At 37.1% G+C, this 19,203-nt stretch overlaps 1 protein-coding gene and 1 long non-coding RNA gene across 2 annotated transcripts; both read right to left on the bottom strand.

The window, feature by feature from the left end:
* Positions 1-1,383: 1,383 nt before the first annotated feature.
* Positions 1,384-4,721, bottom strand: LOC147543529 (protein AAL-toxin resistant 7-like). Its single transcript, XM_086636520.1, has 2 exons — positions 2,825-4,721; positions 1,384-1,634 (listed from the first exon to the last, which is right to left on the bottom strand). The coding sequence occupies exons 1-2, from the start codon at positions 4,156-4,158 to the stop codon at positions 1,586-1,588; spliced, it is 1,383 nt and encodes a 460-aa protein (XP_086492646.1). The 5' UTR covers positions 4,159-4,721; the 3' UTR covers positions 1,384-1,585.
* Positions 4,722-14,519: 9,798 nt separating this feature from the next.
* On the bottom strand, positions 14,520-17,610 carry LOC147543528 (uncharacterized). The gene is made up of 2 exons (XR_015223756.1): positions 17,187-17,610; positions 14,520-17,032 (listed from the first exon to the last, which is right to left on the bottom strand). It is a non-coding gene; the product is annotated as an uncharacterized LOC147543528 (long non-coding RNA).
* Between the last annotated feature and the right edge of the window lie 1,593 nt (positions 17,611-19,203).

The following is a 19,203-nucleotide window of genomic DNA, read 5'->3' as shown; positions in this document are numbered from 1 at the left end:
AAAACAGAAACAATGATTCTGAAAGTAATAATAATAATAGCATAACCAATAACCAAATTAGTCTAGTTTCTCAAGTAGTGAAGCCAAAGTTCAGTGACTATTACCTTATTTTGCTGAAACCGTGCTTGGATAAAGAATAAAACTGAAAATGAGAAGAAAAACTTCACTATTAGATAATTCTACATGAAAACCCTAAACTAATTTAATGTGAAATGAGTTCAAAGAGGGTAGCAGAGACTGAGAGAGTGAACTTTTCTATTTGAAGAGGAACTTTTCTGTTTGAGAGGGAGGATGAAATGTTGAGAAAGAGAAGAAAGAGAAAGGGGGTTGCGGGAGAAAGCTAGAGAGGTGCGTTTCAAACTGAGAGGGAGAAGGAGATATTTGGGGGAACCAAATTTCAAAAAGAGAATCTTTGCAAAGATGCTTTGTCTTTCCCTCTTCATTTTTGTCCCTTTGATGGTTTGTAATCTAAATCCAATCCGTTCAATTTTTATAAAACAAATCAGAACCCTCTAATATAAACTTGTGAGGGTAAATCTTGACCCTTGGGAGGAGGGGGAAAGATACCCTCCTCCCTTATTATATAGATTTATTACTTCTCTTGCAAGCTTACTGACTTGACCGTCAGAGTTCCTTTGGTCGGCACCATCCCGGTGTCCCCTAAAGACTTCACAGTCACGTGTGTTTGTTCTTTTGTCACAGGTTAACCCAAAGACGTCGTCGCACCCATAAAAATATTAACAGGTGAAGGTCCGACTTCTAGTCAACGGTCTGGTCCTCTTGACTTCTTGACCCGCGATTTCAACCCCTCACAATTATCATCTTAATTTGTCCAACTTTCAATTAATTTCTATATTTTCAAACAGTACGATTTAACTAAAATTTAGTTCACACTAGAGATTGCCTCCTTCAAAACTAGTAATATGCATCGATTTTTTTTCCTACGGTTTTAATTTATGGTCCATCCAGCATGATGTAAAATCCTGACCTCTCTCTTGATTTAATGTACATCCTTAATATACTCTATAACGTATAATGTATCCGTGTTGAGAGCTTTTTTTTTTTGTGAATTATTGTGTTTGCAAATATCTTTGGTTTGGGTATTTAACTTCACCCCCCTGCGTTCAAATCCTGAATCCGCCACTGACCATGTGTTATGGTTTCTTTTTAATTTTTATGTTGTCTCCTTGAATTTTTCTCTCTTGTACTTGTTTATCTTCCATGAATCTCAATGCTTGGATATCCACACCTTTTTCAATTTAACTTGTCCAATTTTTTTTGTTTTTGATAAGAATTCGTTATGTTGTCCCGAAAGAAAGAACGGAAGAAAATCTACTAATTTGGAGAGATAGTCCGCAATGTGATAATTGAAGGAAAAACTCTAATTGACCCCCCAAAAAACCCTTTAATAATGAAAAAAACAAAATAAATTAATGAGATACATCAATAAACCCCTCTTCTCCTACCTTATTCCTCTTGTTGGTCCTCTAATAAAACCTTATTAGCATTCATGCTGTTTTTCTTATAAAGATAAAAACAGAGAAGAATGTCAAGGATTTGATGATAAAAACAATCAAAATCTGACTTAGGCTAACCACTCACTGTCCATGCTATCAATTTCTCCTATGTCCATCCTGCAAAATAAATAAATAACTTTACTATTTGCAAAAGAATCCAAACAATTTCACAATTTTTGACACTTCCTACAAGAGAAAAACATAGCTGGGCTTGCTTGTCACATAGTGGGTCCACGGCCCACTTCTGTTTATGGAAATGAGCATTCTTTACCAGTTGAAATATAATGGGCTTTTCTAGTAGCCCTTCTTATATTTTGGGTAATTAGACTCTCTAGTAACTACATCAACTATTTAAGAAAGAAAAATAGTCTTAAAATTTATTTTATGTCACGAAACAGAGGTATCGGCCAAAAATAGGCGTTTATTCTAAATTTTTTGAATTGATCTTAGTTTCAAACAAAATTACTAGAGGAAAAGAAACCATAATTGAGCGGAGGTCCAAAATTAAAAAAAAAAAAATTTGGTCCAAATTATCCCTCCACTTGTGAAATCTCGTGAATTTCCATGATTTTTCGTAATGCTTTATGATTGTTCATAATGTAATACGAACCGTCTTACTTCAATTTTTTTATGAGCATTCAAAATGCATTATGAATGTTCATAACGAATTATGAAAAATATCGTATTTTATTTTTCAACTCGAGTGCAAAGTCGTTTTTGTTTCTAAACTATTTTTGTATCTTATATAGTACATTATGACCAGATATAATACGTTATTAAATCTGGTCATAATATAGCCGCTCACAATGAAATATAGCCGCTCACAATGCGTTATGAAAAGAAATATAGCCGCTCACAATGCGTTATGGAAAGATATATAGCCGCTCACAATGCGTTATGAAAAGAAATGATCATAATATTTTTTGAGGTTTTCTTTTCTACTCTAGCAATCTCGTATTTTCGAACACATTACGAATTATTGAGTCATGGCTCAATAAAAATAAATTAAAAAAAAATTAAAGGTTCTCTTTCTGAATGGGAAATGATAAAGTTACAAAAGATTTTGACAAAAAAAGGTTCCCAGCTGATGTGGCGGGTGTGGTTTCAAACTTTGACCAAATCTAGGCCGTTGAGAGATGAAAATCACAACTGCCACATCAGCTGAGAACTTTTTTTGTCAAAATATTTTGTGATTCTAGCATCTCTCTTTCTGAATTGCAGTTTCCATAACTTAATGAATTCTTTCGTAATAATCCTATGCAAGACTTAAAGTGAATGTTTGTCTAAACTTACAGAATAGTTCTTACCAAGGTAAGGTAGGTTCTTGCAAGTGATCCTCTGAAATAGAATCATCCAAATGCTGTTGCAAGAAGAAGCTCTCATTGTTATTTGTATTCATCCAAGTTGGAAATTCCATTACTTCATCAAACAAGTAATTAAACCCATCTCCTTGATCCAATGATGGTGATGATCCTTGACTGTTTTCCTCCATGTTTTTCTCATTAGGACTACTTTCCATTTTCTTCAAGAACTTAAACCACCATGCCGAAGTAACAAAATTTAACCTATCATTCCATTCCATCTCATGTTGTTCCCCAATCGAACGTATCTCGGCGATGTTTTCGTCATCCATGGTCGGGTGTAATCCTCCATTCATCATCATATAAGTATCAATCATTTCTGCGGTCATCAACTGTTCTTCCGGTGATGTAACGAATGAATGAGCTTCTTGGCCATTAAACACAAGAGTAGGAGAAGTAGAAGATGGAGATGGAGATGAATAAGAGTAGATTGATGATAATTGGTTGTTGTTGTTGGTGGTGATAGTGTTATTATTTTGATGGTAAAGAAAATTGGTGTCTAAGTTGTTAAAGTCATGGAAGTTGAGATTTAAACCTAATGGTTGATGATTAGGGAGAGTGAGATTATCAATTAAGGGTAGTGTTGGGGCAATAGGAGGTGGAGAAGAAGAACAACAAAAGAAAGGAATGTTATTAGATGGAGGAAGAGGGCAAGAGAAAGATGAATAAGGGTGACAATTTTCAAGGTAATTTGAATGATTGTTGGTGTTAGATGGGTAATTTCTAGGGTTTCTCCTACATCTTGTTGTTCTTTCTTCTTCTTCTTGTTTTCCCAGAGATGGGTTTTGAGGGAATTCATGGGGTTGCCCTAGTTGTTGTTGTTTTTCATTAGCTTGTTTCATTGAAGCTCTATGATATTTGAGTGCAGTAACAATCTCCCTCCTAGCTTCAGCCATATTTAGAAGTCTTTCTTGGTAGGGTTTACTAGTATGAAGTCTTCTTCTAACTTGTTTTTTAGGTTGTTGGGGAAGATGGGTAGGACTATTTTGTTGAGTACTAGTATTATTAGTTAGGGTTTGAGGTGGTAAGTGATTCAGATGGTGCAGAACTTCATTGTTATCTGGTGATGATGATGATGATGATGATGAGAGTTTAGGGGTCATGGGTGGTGGTGATGATGAACCTTTGGTTTTTGAAGAGGTTAATTGTTTGACAAGGCTTCGGATATAAGCACCAGAGAGTTGAGGTTCTTCTTTTAGCTTTTTAAGCTTGTCTGTCTCCATTGGTGTTGTTTCTCCTCCTTTCTTGTTTCCTTGCTTTGTTGAAGATCTATTTCTCATCTCTCTTTCTCTCTTTAAAATTGGATGATGAAAATGGGATGGAATATAGAAGGAGAACCTAGAGGTGGAGGTGGAGGTGGTGGTGGGTAGAGGGAAGAATCATGGGACTAGCTTTTTCAGGAAGGGAAGTACAACAAACAACAGAGTTGCTGGAGGGGGTTGTTGGAGTATGTCTCATTTCATGGTTGTTTAAATAGGTAAAAGACATTCTAGGGTTTTGGAATTGTTTGGCTTTTTTCTCATTTTGGCAATAGGTTTAGGTTGTTAGGTCTTTATTACAGAGTTTAATGGGTTTGTTGGAAGAAAAATAGAGGCTGATACATGATTATATGTGCAACCGTTGGACACCTCTCTTAAGTCTATGAGGTCGTGGGCTCGAGTCTCGGTAGAAGTAGATTGCCATCAAAATTTATCCTATGTAATTTTTTTTTTTTTGTTAAAGAATCCTATGTAATTTAGGTTATAAATAATGTAATAATTTGTCTAGCTTTAGGCCTCTTTAATTCTTGGTATAAATTAGGCGGTTATCGTGCTTAATACATCTTCATGATGCATCAATGTCTTGTAACGACTAATGTATATCGTAGTCGAATTCCCAAAAAAAAAATTGAATTTGTGCTTACTAAAATTTTTTTCGATAAAAGTTTTAGCCTTTAGGAGTGATTCTTTTCCTTTCATAACATCAGTCGCAATATTTATGATAATAATTGTAGTTACAACAAAGGAGTTGGATAAATATTTGAATCACCACAAACACACACTTTGCTCAGACCTTATAAAGGTCATATAGATAGCCTTAAAGGTCATTCTAAGAGGCACTAAAGGCCTATCTGCATTATTTTTTCTTTATCAATACTCTCTTAACTTAGGTCAACAAATGATGAATTTTTTCGTGTTTTTCATTGATACTCTTTCAAATGATGGATTTCTTTTTTTAGAGAAAGCAAAATAGTTTCATTGATCAAAGAAAAGCAGAGTGGTAGCTAAGGAAGCTAACCATCCCTGAGACAACAAAACAAAAAAGCATAAGATTACAATTGAACTGGCTTATAACCTGACCATGACATCCCAATTACTAACAAATTGACTGAACTGAGTATTGCTAATCCAATCCTGATTCGAGGCCCAAAAGTAAATTATACTCTGCACCTTGACGATTTTATTCTCTACGTATTGTTCAGTATCATCTTCTTCTTCCAAAACTCGGTGATTCCTCTCGAGCCAGATTATCCATATGATGGCTGGAGGGATACACATCTGAATAAAAGACTTTCTATCTATAATCTTTGAAACTTTCCAATTACTAAGAACTTGAGAAATGGTATGGACATTAATGTCGAAAGGATGATAAGGATATATAGAGTCCCACACTTAGATGTGAATGGGCAAAGGAGAAAAAGGTGAGAAGAGGTTTCACAGTTTAACTTACACAGCGAACATTTGTTTGGCATAGTGGATCCTCTTTTTATCATCATATCCATGGTGTCCCATCTAACATAATAGTCCAGAGAAGAAATGACACCTTTGATGGGATAAATTTATTCCATATCCATTTTGGAATTAAGCTTTGGCGAGTGACGGATTGTTGTTGGAGCTCTCTATAGAAGGAGTTGACGGAGAAACCATGTTGAGAGGGCATCCATACTCGATTATCTATCATGGAGAATAAAGAACTTGAAGCTTGAGTTGTCTCACTAAGAAGAGTTGAAAGATTTTCAATCTCGTTACTTCGAATGGGTCTTGAGAGATGGAGGTTCCAAGAGTCATCATTAAAATCACTACCCAAGTGTTCTTCAATAGTTGCATATTTCTTCTTGGAAGCCTTCCAAAGAGTTGGGAATCGAATTTTGAAAGACCCATTCTTGGTCCAATCGTCTAGCCAGAAGCTTAATTGTTTACCTCTGTTAATCTCTAGCTTGGTATGTTTTTGGATACTTGGGATCATTGGTAGGAAAATGGAGCTTATGAACAAAGCATTGGTAGGAAAATGGATATGGCGGTACGGTCAAGAACCCAACAGCTTCTGGAGAAAAGTTATAGATGAAAAATACAAAGGCTTCTCTTCGTTATGGTTCCCCACAGATCAAAAAGCATCAAAGCACTCGGGCCCCTAGAAATCAATCACCAAAATGATGGATTTCTACTTCCACAAATTATGAATCGAATTTGTGAATTAATTTTTAAAGTAGATGCAGAACCAACTGAGGAAGCACATGTTTGCAATTCAGTTTGTATTATGAAGATCTACGACAACGACTATTAACTCAAACTCAAAATATCAATGTCCGAGCCGAGCTCATTAGGTATTCATACGCTTCTCCTAAAAGTATCCGTTGTCACCTTAGTATGAGCCCCATTACACTTTGTACATGTAATTTCAGTCTAGTCTTCCCTTAATATCACTAAACTTTTATATTTCCTACATGATGTGTGTTAGAACATAAAATCTTTTTTACTTTTTTTTTTTGTTGAAATAAAATCTTTTTTACTTGGTGGATGAATTTTACAAAATAATGTGGAACTTTTTGTTGGTTAAACTTAGCGAGAAATTTCCTTTTTATACATACTAATGAGAAATGAGTTCATACCCTAATACATAAATAAACATAAGCAAAACATGATCCTGGCAAGCAAAACATTAAGGTCATGTTTGGCGCTCGAGAATAGAATGTGGTTCCTGAGTATCGCATTCCCAGAATCGATTCTTGAGAATCAGATTATTTTAACTTGATGTTTGGCCTAACCAAGAATAAGAACATCATTCGTGATAGACTCCTAACTTGGTGTTTGGTTCGTATAAGAATAGGAATGTAAACTTTTATAAAAGTCCTGTTATACTCTTTTTACTTAATCTACATAAATTATAGGTCAATTTTGTTATATAAATTTTAATCATATTTATTTGTATATATGAAATAGTAAAGCGAGACACCAATTTAAGTTGTATTCAAAGATTTATTTAAAATAAATACAGTTATCTTTTTTTTTTTTTAAACATTATGAAATCGATTTGTGTTATAACTTAAGGTCGCGGAAGCTATCGAACCTATCATAGAAATTGATCCGATTATGAAGATTAATCGAAAAGCTAAGTCAAAATCAAATATGCGAACAGAATTTAACGAGGTTCGGCTTTAAAGCCTACGTCCTCGGGCGAACAAGAAATCTTTATTGAAGGATAGATGAAGACGACTAACACAACCCGCAAGTTCGTCCCAAGATGGTACCGTATAGTAATAACCTTCTATACTAAATCTTCGACGACCGAGAAATTTAACACCGCTCAAAAACTATGAAAAATTTCTCTCACTCTTGCTCTCTCTCTCTAGCTCTCTAAAGAAGAGTTGTTGTTGATGTGTTGGTGTGATTTACAAAGACTCAAGACCCCTATTTATATAGGATATCAAACCCCATAAAAAAAGGAACTTTGGTTTCTAAATTACTTAGGTTTCTAAATTTTGGTGTCAATTGCCAAACCGCCTATATCCAACTTTGGATATCCACCGACCATAGCCAATTGAAGCCAAAATTGGAAATTGATTCCAAAATTGGAAAAGCCTCTCACCAAACCGCCTTCAACCAAACTGCCCAATTTGGTTTCTAACTTTCTCAAACCGCCTCAATCAAGAAACCACCCTCTCACAATTCTCCACCTCGTACACAATTTGACACCCTTCAAATTTTGGACGAACACCAGGATACTCCTTGTAAGATATGTCTGCTTCTTGTAACATCATCCGACTGCACCATTTGACCATGGTTGCCTACGTACCCTTTTACAGGATCAAGCCTACCGTAGTTCTACCAACCCTTCACATAAAGATTACCTTGTCGCCATTACGCCCTTTCGGGCAACTTAACACGAGCCGATTTGTAGCAATTCCAGGCAATGCTGAAACTTGCTACATGTCACCACTTTAGTCAACATGTCCGCGGGATTCTCATCTGTGTGTACCTTCATTAGAGAAACATCACCTTCCTCTATGACATCTCGTACAAAGTGATACCTGACATCAATATGCTTAGTACGAGCATGATGAACCTGATTCTTCGCCAAGTGGATCGCACTTTGACTATCACACCATACATCCACGCACTCCTGCTTAATCCCTAGATCATCCAGAAGACCCCACAACCACAGTGCTTCCTTCACACCCTCGGCCATAGCCATATACTCGGCCTCCGTAGTAGATAACGCAACTGTAGATTGTAACATCGATCGCCAACTAACTGGAGCACCATGTACCCTAAATACATAACCAGTAGTAGATCGTCTTCTATCTAGATCGCCAGCATAATCCGAGTCAACATAACCGCTTACCTGACATGTGTCTCCACCAAAGCACAAACCCGTATCAACGGTACCCTTCAAGTACCTCAAGACCCACTTCACAGCTTCCCAATGTGTCTTCCCCGGGTTTGCCATAAACCTACTAACCACACTGACCGCCTGTGAAATGTCCGGACGAGTACACACCATAGCGTACATCAAACTGCCAACTGCACTAGCATACGGTATACGATCCATATGATCCTTCTCCACCGTAGTAGTGGGAGATTGTTTTCCCGAGAGCCTGAAGTGTGGTGCCAAAGGTGTTGACACCGCCTTCGCATTCTGCATCCCGAACCGAGAAACTACTCGTTCGATGTAACCTTTCTGATTCAAGTACAGTTTCTTACTTGACCGCTCTCTCTTAATCTCCATTCCCAGTATCTTCTTTACAGCGCCCATGTCTTTCATCTCAAACTCTTGACTGAGTTGAGATTTCAACTTATCTATCTCCACCATGCTTCGAGAAGCAATAAGCATGTCATCCACATACAAAAGGAGATAAATAAAGTCACCTTCGCGAAGTTTCTTGATGTATACACAACAATCATAGTCACTTCTGCGAAAACCATGCTTTAGCATGAAAAAATCAAATCGTTTGTACCATTGGCGAGGGGATTGTTTGAATCCGTAAAGAGACTTCCTCAAACGACATACTTGATTTTCTTTGCCCTCAACCTTGTATCCCTCAGGTTGAGCCATATAAATTTCTTCTTCCAAATCACCGTGCAAGAAGGCGGTTTTAACATCGAGTTGTTCCAGCTCAAGATCACTGTGAGCAACAATACTCAATAGCACCCGAATAGAAGTATGTTTCACGATCGGTGAGAAAATCTCATTGTAGTCGACCCCTTCTTTCTGTGCATAACCCTTGGCCACTAGTCTTGCCTTATACCTTGTACCCTTGATTTCGGAAGAATCCTCTTTCTTCTTGTACACCCATTTACAACCAATAACAGACTTACCTTCGGGCAATGGGACAACCTCCCATGTCTTGTTCTTGTGAAGAGACTTCATCTCTTCTTGCATAGCAACCAACCAACTCTCTCTATCCTCTGCGGTAATAGCTTGTTTGAAGGTGACCGGCTCGTCGTCTTCCACCGAGAGTGCATATTCAACAAGATTTGCCTGCCCATAATGCCTAAGAGGTTTGTCTGACCCTAACCTCTGTACCGGCTTATATAACCGTTTCGGCCTAGTGTGTACCGAAACATCCTGCTGTTGTTGTTGTAAAACTTGTGTACCTTCCCCTTGAACCTCCTCATGACCGGGTTCATCAATTTTCTCATCCTGAGTATTATCCTGATGCTCCACCTGATCATGATTCCTAGAAACCCGTTGGTCTTCGGCTTCTACTTCCACTGCTTGAGCTTTAGTAGACCCAACATCACCACAACTAGGCACCGTAGCTTTCGCCATAGCTACAATAGATGACTCATCAAATACCACATCTCTGCTGATTACAAACTTCTTGTCTTCCGTACACCATAGCCGATAACCCTTGACTCCTGTAGCATATCCTAAGAAAATTGCCTTCTTTGCTCTATTGTCAAGTTTGTTACCTTTAACATGGTAATAGGCCGTACAACCGAAAACCTTAAGTCTCCCGTAATCTGCATGTTCACCTGACCACACCTCGTAAGGTATGCCGCCATCTAAAGAAGAATGTGGAGACCTGTTCACAATATAACAAGCTGTAGCAACAGATTCTGCCCACCATTCTACGCCTAGTCCCGAATTGGAGCGCATACATCTAGCCTTCTCAAGTAGTGTACGGTTCAATCTCTCTGCGACTCCATTCTGCTGAGGTGTGTTTACTACTGTCCAGTGCCTCACAATGCCTTCCTGATTACAAAACTCCTTGAATGCCCCATCCGTGTACTCGGTCCCATTATCCGACCTTAACGTCTTCAGCTTTCGACCAGTTTTGTTCTCAACCATTGCTTTCCACACCAGGAATGTGTTGAATACCTCATTCTTATGCTTCAGAAAATAAAGCCAGACAAATCTCGAATGATCATCAACGAATGTAACAAAATACCTGGAACCACCCTTGGAAGGTAACTTTGCCGGTCCCCAGACATCGGTGTGTACGTAGTCTAACACCTCTTTGCTCCTGTGCTTGCTTGTAGAGAACGTCACCCTGTGTGCCTTCCCGAACACACAATGCTCACAAAACTCCATGCAAGGCTTCTTCATGTCCTTCAACAAGCCTTTCCCGCACATCAAAGATAGACCCTTTTCTGACATATGCCCAAGGCGCATATGCCAAAGCCTCGTACTAGCCGTTGGATCCCTTCCACTGATTCCTACTGCTACATCTCCCGTAATTGTTGTCCCCAAAAGTTTGTATAAATTACCGTAACGAGTACCTCTCATTACCACCAAAGAACCCTTAACGACTTTTATGGAGCCATTCTCTATAATTATCTTACAGCCGTTCCGCTCCAACACACCAAGGGAAATTAGATTTTTCCGCAAATCGGGTATGTGTCTTACGTCCGTCAATGTTCTCACCACTCCATCGTGCATCTTGATCCGTATTGTTCCGAGTCCCACAGTTTTACATATACTATCATCACCCAGTATAACTGTACCACCATCTATACTCCTATAGGTAGTAAACATCTCCCTATTTGGACACATATGGTGTGACGCCCCTGAATCAAGCATCCACTTATCGAAGATCTTCTCAGACACCTCTGTCACCGAGAAACATTCGTCCGCCTCTTCTGACACATATCCCGCCTCTTGCATCTCTTGTTTCTCCTTGTAGCCTTCGTTCTTTTGCTTCAACTTTCTCTTTGGACAAGCCGCTTTAAAGTGGCCAAGCTCACCACAACTAAAGCACGTTTTCTTGAAAGAGCCTCTAGATTTGGATCTAGATTTCCCGCCATTTCCCTTTCCCCTTTCATTACTCCTCCCCCTCGTTACAAACAACCCTTGTGCTTGATCCTTGTCTACTCCACCCGACGCCATACTGCTAGTAGCAACCTTACGAAGGTCATCCGCTAATAGCGAATTTCTCGTCTCTTCCATGGTTAGACTATCACCAACAAGCATCAAAGTTTGAACAAGGTTCTCATAGGATTTAGGTAATGAAAGTAACAATATGAGGGCTTGGTCCTCATCCTCAACCTTAACATCAATATCCTTCAAATCTGAGATAATCCTGTCAAACCTATTCACATATTCCTGAATAGAAGAACCCTCTTCCATTCTACATGTGAATAATTTGGATTTTAAGTAGACCCGATTCGTTAAAGTTTTCGTCATGAAACTGCTTTCTAATTTTAACCACACACCCGCCGCCGTTGTTTCTTCGTCTACTAGGAACGCCACGTCCCTCTCAAGACACAACATAATGGTAGCCCGTGCTTCGAGATCTAACTCCTCCCAATCCTCATCTGACATATCTCCTGGTTTCTTTCCCGTCAACGTCTTGTGTAATTTCTGCGAGATTAACAGATTCTTCATCTGCATCCGCCAATAAGAAAAATCGTTTTTCCCATTGAACTTCTCTATCTCATATTTCCCTGCTTTGACCGTACCACTTCTCGATCCCATCTTCTCTTCGTTCAATCTCAACAAGGCTCTGGTACCAATTGTTATAACTTAAGGTCGCGGAAGCTATCGAACCTATCCTAGAAATTGATCCGATTATGAAGATTAATCGAAAAGCTAAGTCAAAATCAAATATGCGAACAGAATTTAACGAGGTTCGGCTTTAAAGCCTACGTCCTCGGGCGAACAAGAAATCTTTATTGAAGGATAGATGAAGACGACTAACACAACCCGCAAGTTCGTCCCAAGATGGTACCGTATAGTAATAACCTTCTATACTAAATCTTCGACGACCGAGAAATTTAACACCGCTCAAAAACTATGAAAAATTTCTCTCACTCTTGCTCTCTCTCTCTAGCTCTCTAAAGAAGAGTTGTTGTTGATGTGTTGGTGTGATTTACAAAGACTCAAGACCCCTATTTATATAGGATATCAAACCCCATAAAAAAAGGAACTTTGGTTTCTAAATTACTTAGGTTTCTAAATTTTGGTGTCAATTGCCAAACCGCCTATATCCAACTTTGGATATCCACCGACCATAGCCAATTGAAGCCAAAATTGGAAATTGATTCCAAAATTGGAAAAGCCTCTCACCAAACCGCCTTCAACCAAACTGCCCAATTTGGTTTCTAACTTTCTCAAACCGCCTCAATCAAGAAACCACCCTCTCACAATTTGAATGAACAAAGAACGAGAAATAAGAAAAAAAAAAACAAAAGATAAGGAAAGAGAGTTATGTTCGAGCAAGAGAGTTGTTATGGCGGTGGCTGAAATCCTAAGTTTCTAATTTTTTTTAATTAAAATATTACGTGAAAGATAATTTTGTTCATAAATATTAAAGCAAATCATTCTCGAGAATGGAATCACAAACCCACCCCTCCCTGAGTTTGCTATTAATCCATTTAGGGGGAATCTCATTCCTAGAGGAATAGGGTTCCCCCTGCATTCCCGGCCTCCCGAGAACCAAACAATAGTCGCGCCAAACATGACCTAATGTGATTCGAAATCAAATTTCCATGAGGTGGTAGTATATGCACACATAATTATATAATTGTGTAGAAGAAAATAGTAGATTTTCATATACGGCAATAGCACATACTGCGAAAAAATCAAGCCGAAGAATGTGGGAAAGTAAACCAGACCGTCGAGATCCATCTCGTTCATCAAAATAGACAAATTGTCGTAAAATCCAGCCATTGATCTAATTTTCATGCCAATTCGTTTATCTTTTTTGCACTTTTTTTTATTTTCGTTTTATACATATGGTAAAGGCAGAGATCCATTTTTTCAGTTGTTGCATTCTCAAATCTATGTAGGAAAATGACGGAATGTACTATAAAAATATACTCACCCTATATTTAAATAGAAATCGACCGTCTAATGAAGGTGGAAAAATTTATCAAAAGAAATCGAGAGAGTCGATTTGAAAATTGAAACCGTTAATTTCACGTAGTATTGAAACAGACTTTGATGTGTAGCCTATTCTTAGACTTTCCACCAAAAATAAAATATTTTTTATTTTAGAAAGATGGAGTCGATTATGGTAATCTAAAAATAAATAAGGTCATAATGGTCACAAAACAATCTGAGCATCTAAATAGTATCTCAGAAAGGTCAGCATGGGACCAGAGTCTATTGAAAAACGTCAGCGCTGACAAAAGAATCACCATTAATTACTATTTCTACTTTTTTTTCTATTTTTTATTTTTTATTTTTAGCCCTTGAAATATCATACTCAACATGATCCAAGTCTGTTACCAAAACAGAGAATTTGGACCTTTTGTAAAGGCATTCACACAACATACTAAAGCTCCATTTCTTGTGCTCCATACCCCCCTACCTCACTTAATCGCTTTGGCCCCTTCTCTGTCTGACTCACTTTTCTTTCTCTATTTAGAAATGCCTTTATTCATGGAAAATGAGAGTACCCTGGGGCCGAATCCCGGCTGGCGGGCATATGTCCGGTCATGATCTAGATAGAGAATGTGACCGAACTTGTCCGGCGGGATTCTGCCGGATAAGTCCCATGCATAGTATCTCTATTATTTTTCCATAGTTCCATTTGGGGCTTTGATGGAAATTATGTATGACTTGAGTATATAGCCCGTGTCTTTGGTACGACATAATTTGTTGATTATCGTACGTAGATGAACACACAACATTATCATTCAACAAAACGAAGTCCGATCAGATTATCCTAACGCGATTAACAATAATTTGTTGTGTCGAAGACCTATGCTATACTTCAAAATCAAACACCGAATGAAATAATTTGAAGGAAATTGCTCACTACAACCACAAAAGATTGAATCAAGCTCAAAACGTAACCTAGATTTAGTTTTGGAATAGTTGTATTAAATTTAAATATACTGTCCAATTTGGCTACTCCAATTCTCACCATGAAAACAAATATATAGAGAAACTGATGTTGAAATGTTTTATGAGTCTGGGAAAGGTGTGGTGGTTATTATTTTAAGAGTGGAGGTCATGGAAGATGTTAGAGTAAAAAAATAAAGATGGAACCGGCAGTTAGCTACACTCATCTGAAAAGATAGCAAAAATGGAATTTTATGAGGTTTTTACCTGAAACTTTTGTTATTCGTTTGAGAGGAGTGGAGGTTTCAGAGGAACCTTCCTCGATGGTTTCCGACCCTTAGGGTTTCCGAGTTTCAAGTGAAACAATTTGTGAGGTTTTCTGGTGAAACATTTTCCATTCGTTTGAGACGAAGAGGGTTACATTCGTCGGTTTATATAAATATATTTCATGGGTGTAAATAAATTTTTTATTTGTATTCTGATTATTTATGAAAACAAATTGCAAAACAGTGTTAAAGGATCTAAATTGAAAACATTAGTGTTTTGGACATCAAAAATTCCAAAAAATAATTGTTCTTTTCCATTTGTTAGACGATATTACTTTTGTACAGTAAAGTCAATCCATGTCTGAAACTCAAAAAATATATATATTCATGTATCAAATTCATCGCCGGCTGCCTATGTTTTCCACATTGGCAGAATAACTCAATTTTTAATCGTAATAAAGATACCAGCAAATTTTAAGGGTTTCTTTAGCTGAAGTTTGAATATAGTACTGGATTTTTAGTTCAAAACATACAAAGGGCTAGAGTAAAAATCCTCCCCATTACAGGTCCTATGAGCAAAATCTGAAATGATTGAAAGAACATCAACTTGAATTGAAAATATTAGTGAATGAATGATTTTTGGAGGTTTGGATGTCAGTGTCTAAGCTTACTGATGTCGGACAAGTGACACACATTCAGTTTAATTTGGCCCTACCTTGTCATTCTATGGGGTCCCGCATGTATCTTGATACAGTTCATGCACTAACATTCATAGATATATGTATATATTCACTAGAACTAAACTTGACTAATTAGCTTGATCTCTCAACAAAAAAAAAAAAAAATTAGCTTGATAGAGATCTAATATGACTAACTTGAAGCTCCATAAAATTGGTAGTTAGAATACTTCATTTACTTTTTAGATACTCAATAGACCGGATAAATTTTTGTAATCTCCTCCATTGAGGATACACCCGTGAATCGTCCACGCCTTGAACGAGACAAGGCGGTGTGATATCCTCTTCTTACACTTCGCAAAAGGTGTGAAAGACAATATTGTCTATTATCTTATTATCAACGTAGGAGAAGCTGTATATGGGATGTCTTCGAGTATTTTCACTTTTGTAATTCTAAATGCGGAGTAAATATGATCAGTTCTCAATTATTCCTTCTATCGCGGGTCCCCCGGCTACACATGAGGGGAGCGGGACAAGGACTCCCTAGTAATTTAGTACTTACACATTTAGCATCAAGTAGTTTTAGAAACCTTTTTTGTGCACGGGTCACTCCTTAGTAATTCTCACGTTTAGTACCTATATAAGCCATCGGCTACACATTTAGCACCAACGGTAGCTAAGAGCATTTCCAATGCAAGACTCAAGATAAACTCCAAAAAGCCTAGGCGTCATGTGTGAAAAGTGAATCTCTAAATGATTTTTTTCCTACATGTCCATCTAGAGATACTTTATTAGAAACCTTCTCCAAAGCAACACTCAAAAGAAACTCTACAATTTACTATATTTTAGTCATAAAATTGATTTATTTGCTTATGTGGCACTTAGAGATCCTGAAGATGACACTCTAAACTGAGTTTGTCCTCTTAAAGATTTCTAAAATAAATCTTACCACATCATTTTAGAGACTCATGTTGAATTTAGTATTGAAAAAGGTTTTCAAAGAAAAATTCTAAAAAATCATATGTTACACTGTAAGTTTTAGAATTTGAGTGTTGCATTGGAGATGCTCTAAATAGGTCAGATAAAATTTTGTAACTACCTCCATAAATGGTTATATAAGCCCTCGGCTCCCACATTCAGTACTTATATATGTAGTACGAGGGGAGGGAGACACCGATGATGTAGACGAGGCTACATTGTGATAAATGTCTGGTGGGTAAACGGGTGACTCTTCTCGGGCATCTACGTCGGTCGGGTAACCCAAACGGTTAAGGGTTATCGAATATGATACGGGCTAGGGTGGGTAACCCACCCATTTTCTCTTTTCGGGACGGGTGGGTAAGTCCCAAAGCTAGGCAACGGGCATCATGGGAAGGTCGGTCGACCTCTTTCCCACCTCTATCCCCGATTAATGAAAATACTCCTAACTTTCATATGAAAGATCTAAATGATGAAGAGAGTATACCCGTGTAAAAACACTTAAAGTGAAAGACTATATCTCTTACCACTCCAACCAAGGAACCTTGGTTTATATAGATGATAAAATCACATTTTACCACTCAAATCTATAGGGTCGAGCAAGACCATAAAAGCAATTTAGGATGAGAATTTACTAGAAATCTACTAATGTACATCTTTTAGTTCTAGCAAGTTAAAACTAAAAATTTACTAGAAATTGACCTAAGTAGATAAAATCTACTACTACTCCTTTAATCCTTTTACTGCAATAATCAAAACAAACAGAAAGAATTTCAAACCCAGGAAGAGTAGATAAGTTTAATCCTGTCAAATAACTTCAAAATATAATAAATATTACTTTCTTTATGATCACAAGAAGCTAGGAAGAAGAGAAAAAAGAAAAGGAGAAAAACTGACCTAATGAGGATAATATCAATGAAGATGCATGGTCTTTGGTTCTGAATTATTAAAAGAAAACATAACCCACCAATCCTTTCATGAACAGAGCTCTGTTATGCTTTAACAAATAACATTTGCCCACGAAACCCTCTTGCAGTTTCTCTCTCTATATTTCAATCTATTCTCACATGCACTAGTAATGTAAATGTCTTGATCTTTTTATCTTTTTTTTACAAGTAGAAGGATGAAAAAATTGAAGAGATAGAAAAGAAGCTTTAAAAAGGAACAATAGATTCTATTGTTTTATTTTTCTCTCTGTCACTGAGACCTTTGCAGGTTGGGTGGGTGGGGAGTTGTGGGGGACTATTTCAGTACTGTTCTCTCTCTCTCTCTCTCTCTCTCTCTCTTCTTTCTCTCTCTAGAAATTGAAGAGAATGCAGGTAGGGTCATAAATCAAGCATGAGTAGTTACAACTTACCATACCATCGTTTTGCATTAATTGGTATATTAACTCTTGCTCTTAGCTTTACTTCTAAGAATCAGTGGGGGACTGAGGAGGATAAGGGGGTCAATTTGGGAAGTTTACATAATTTTTGGACAATTTACTGTTCAAAATTGGAACTATCTTACCACTATCAAGCATGAGTAGTAACTGCAATATTGATATATACTAAAAGTTCCTTAATTCTTCTTTGTTGATTAATCCATTGCATGATATTAGTATCATCTCCTCATTAGAATTTTTGAAGTAGATAAGTATGGTTTTGCATGTCGGTTTTTAATAAGAGTTGGTTAGAACATCTCTACCCCAAAACTCAAAAGAAACTTTGATAATCTCACCTATGTTTTAAATTTAAGGGAAAGGGAGATGCTAGAATCATAAAAGATTTTGACATAAAAAAAAAGTTCCCAGATGATGTGACAGTTGTGATTTTCATCTCTCAACGGCCTAGATTTGGTCAAAGTTTGAAACCACACCCGCCACATCAGCTGGGAGCTTTTTTTGTCAAAATCTTTTGTAACTTTATCATTTCTCTAAGGGAAATGCTACAATTACTCGATGTTTCTTACTTAAAGTATGACTTGCTGACTCATCCTGAGTAAAAAAAACGGTCTAGATCGTAATCAAACTTTGAAAAAACTTTCTTTAGTGAAAGTGAGGCAGCATGTCATCCTCTAAGTAATTGTAGCATCTCCCTAAATTTATATTGAGATTTTTTTTTTCTAAATGACACCATTGCGATCTTCTATTCAAAAGAAATCTCTAATGCATCACATTAAAAACTTATAAATTATTTGGGTGTCATTTCTTAGGTAGATAGTTTTTTCTTTTTAACATTGAGTCTACAATTGAGGTCTTCAAGGGGAATTTGAGACAACTTAGAATTAAGTGTTACCCTATCATCTTGGGACACAAATTGAGTTTTTGCATTGGAAAAAAAATTTTCTCTAAAAATTTTAGGCGACACTTGGAGTTTTTCAAAATTGAGTCTTTGCACTGGAGATTTACTCACTAGTTTCTAAAATTATAACTTAGCTACTGATTCATGTATGGGCCGGGACTTTGTAACTTTGGCCTTGTGTTTAGTGTCGAGATTCCAATTCTAACCTTGAGGTCATTAGCATTACAAAAAATAGTACTTGCCCTAAAAAGTTGGTTGATTATCGTCTCTCTCTGTGGTACTTCTAATGTAAAGGAATTAACTAAGAATTCATGAAAGAAATGAATGGGCTAAGAATAAGGGCAATCGACTGAAAATGTTAAAATCGAATCTGCAGATCTTGTAATCATATGGATATTTGAGCAGAGGTGTGAAATGACGTTTCACACATTCGTTATCGTTAACACCCCAACCGGATGACTTTGGACGTCAAATTTCATTGTTTGGACCCACAAAATAGGCTTTTAGTTTTTTTTCTTTTACCATTTTTAGTAAATTTTCTTCTATTTTTTTTAAGGGTCGAAATGTTGTTGTTTTTTTTTTTGTTGAAAAAGAAACTTAAATTTCATTCATCATCTGAATCAATATCATTC

Source organism: Eschscholzia californica, unplaced genomic scaffold (genome assembly GCF_041429995.1).
Source record: "Eschscholzia californica isolate CP2 unplaced genomic scaffold, dmEscCali1.0.p SCAF_4, whole genome shotgun sequence".
Taxonomy (NCBI): Eukaryota; Viridiplantae; Streptophyta; class Magnoliopsida; order Ranunculales; family Papaveraceae; genus Eschscholzia; species Eschscholzia californica.
This window is presented reverse-complemented; position numbering and strand designations above follow the sequence as displayed.

What these genes read in the sequence shown, in the direction of transcription:
- LOC147543529 (XM_086636520.1), bottom strand. Translation starts at nt 4,158, where the DNA reads ATGAGAAATAGATCTTCAACAAAGCAAGGAAACAAGAAAGGAGGAGAA. An exon ending in CAAGAACCTACCTTACCTTG is followed by an intron (nt 1,635 to 2,824) that starts GTAAGAACTATT and finishes TTTATTTTGCAG; the next exon opens with GATGGACATAGGAGAAATTG.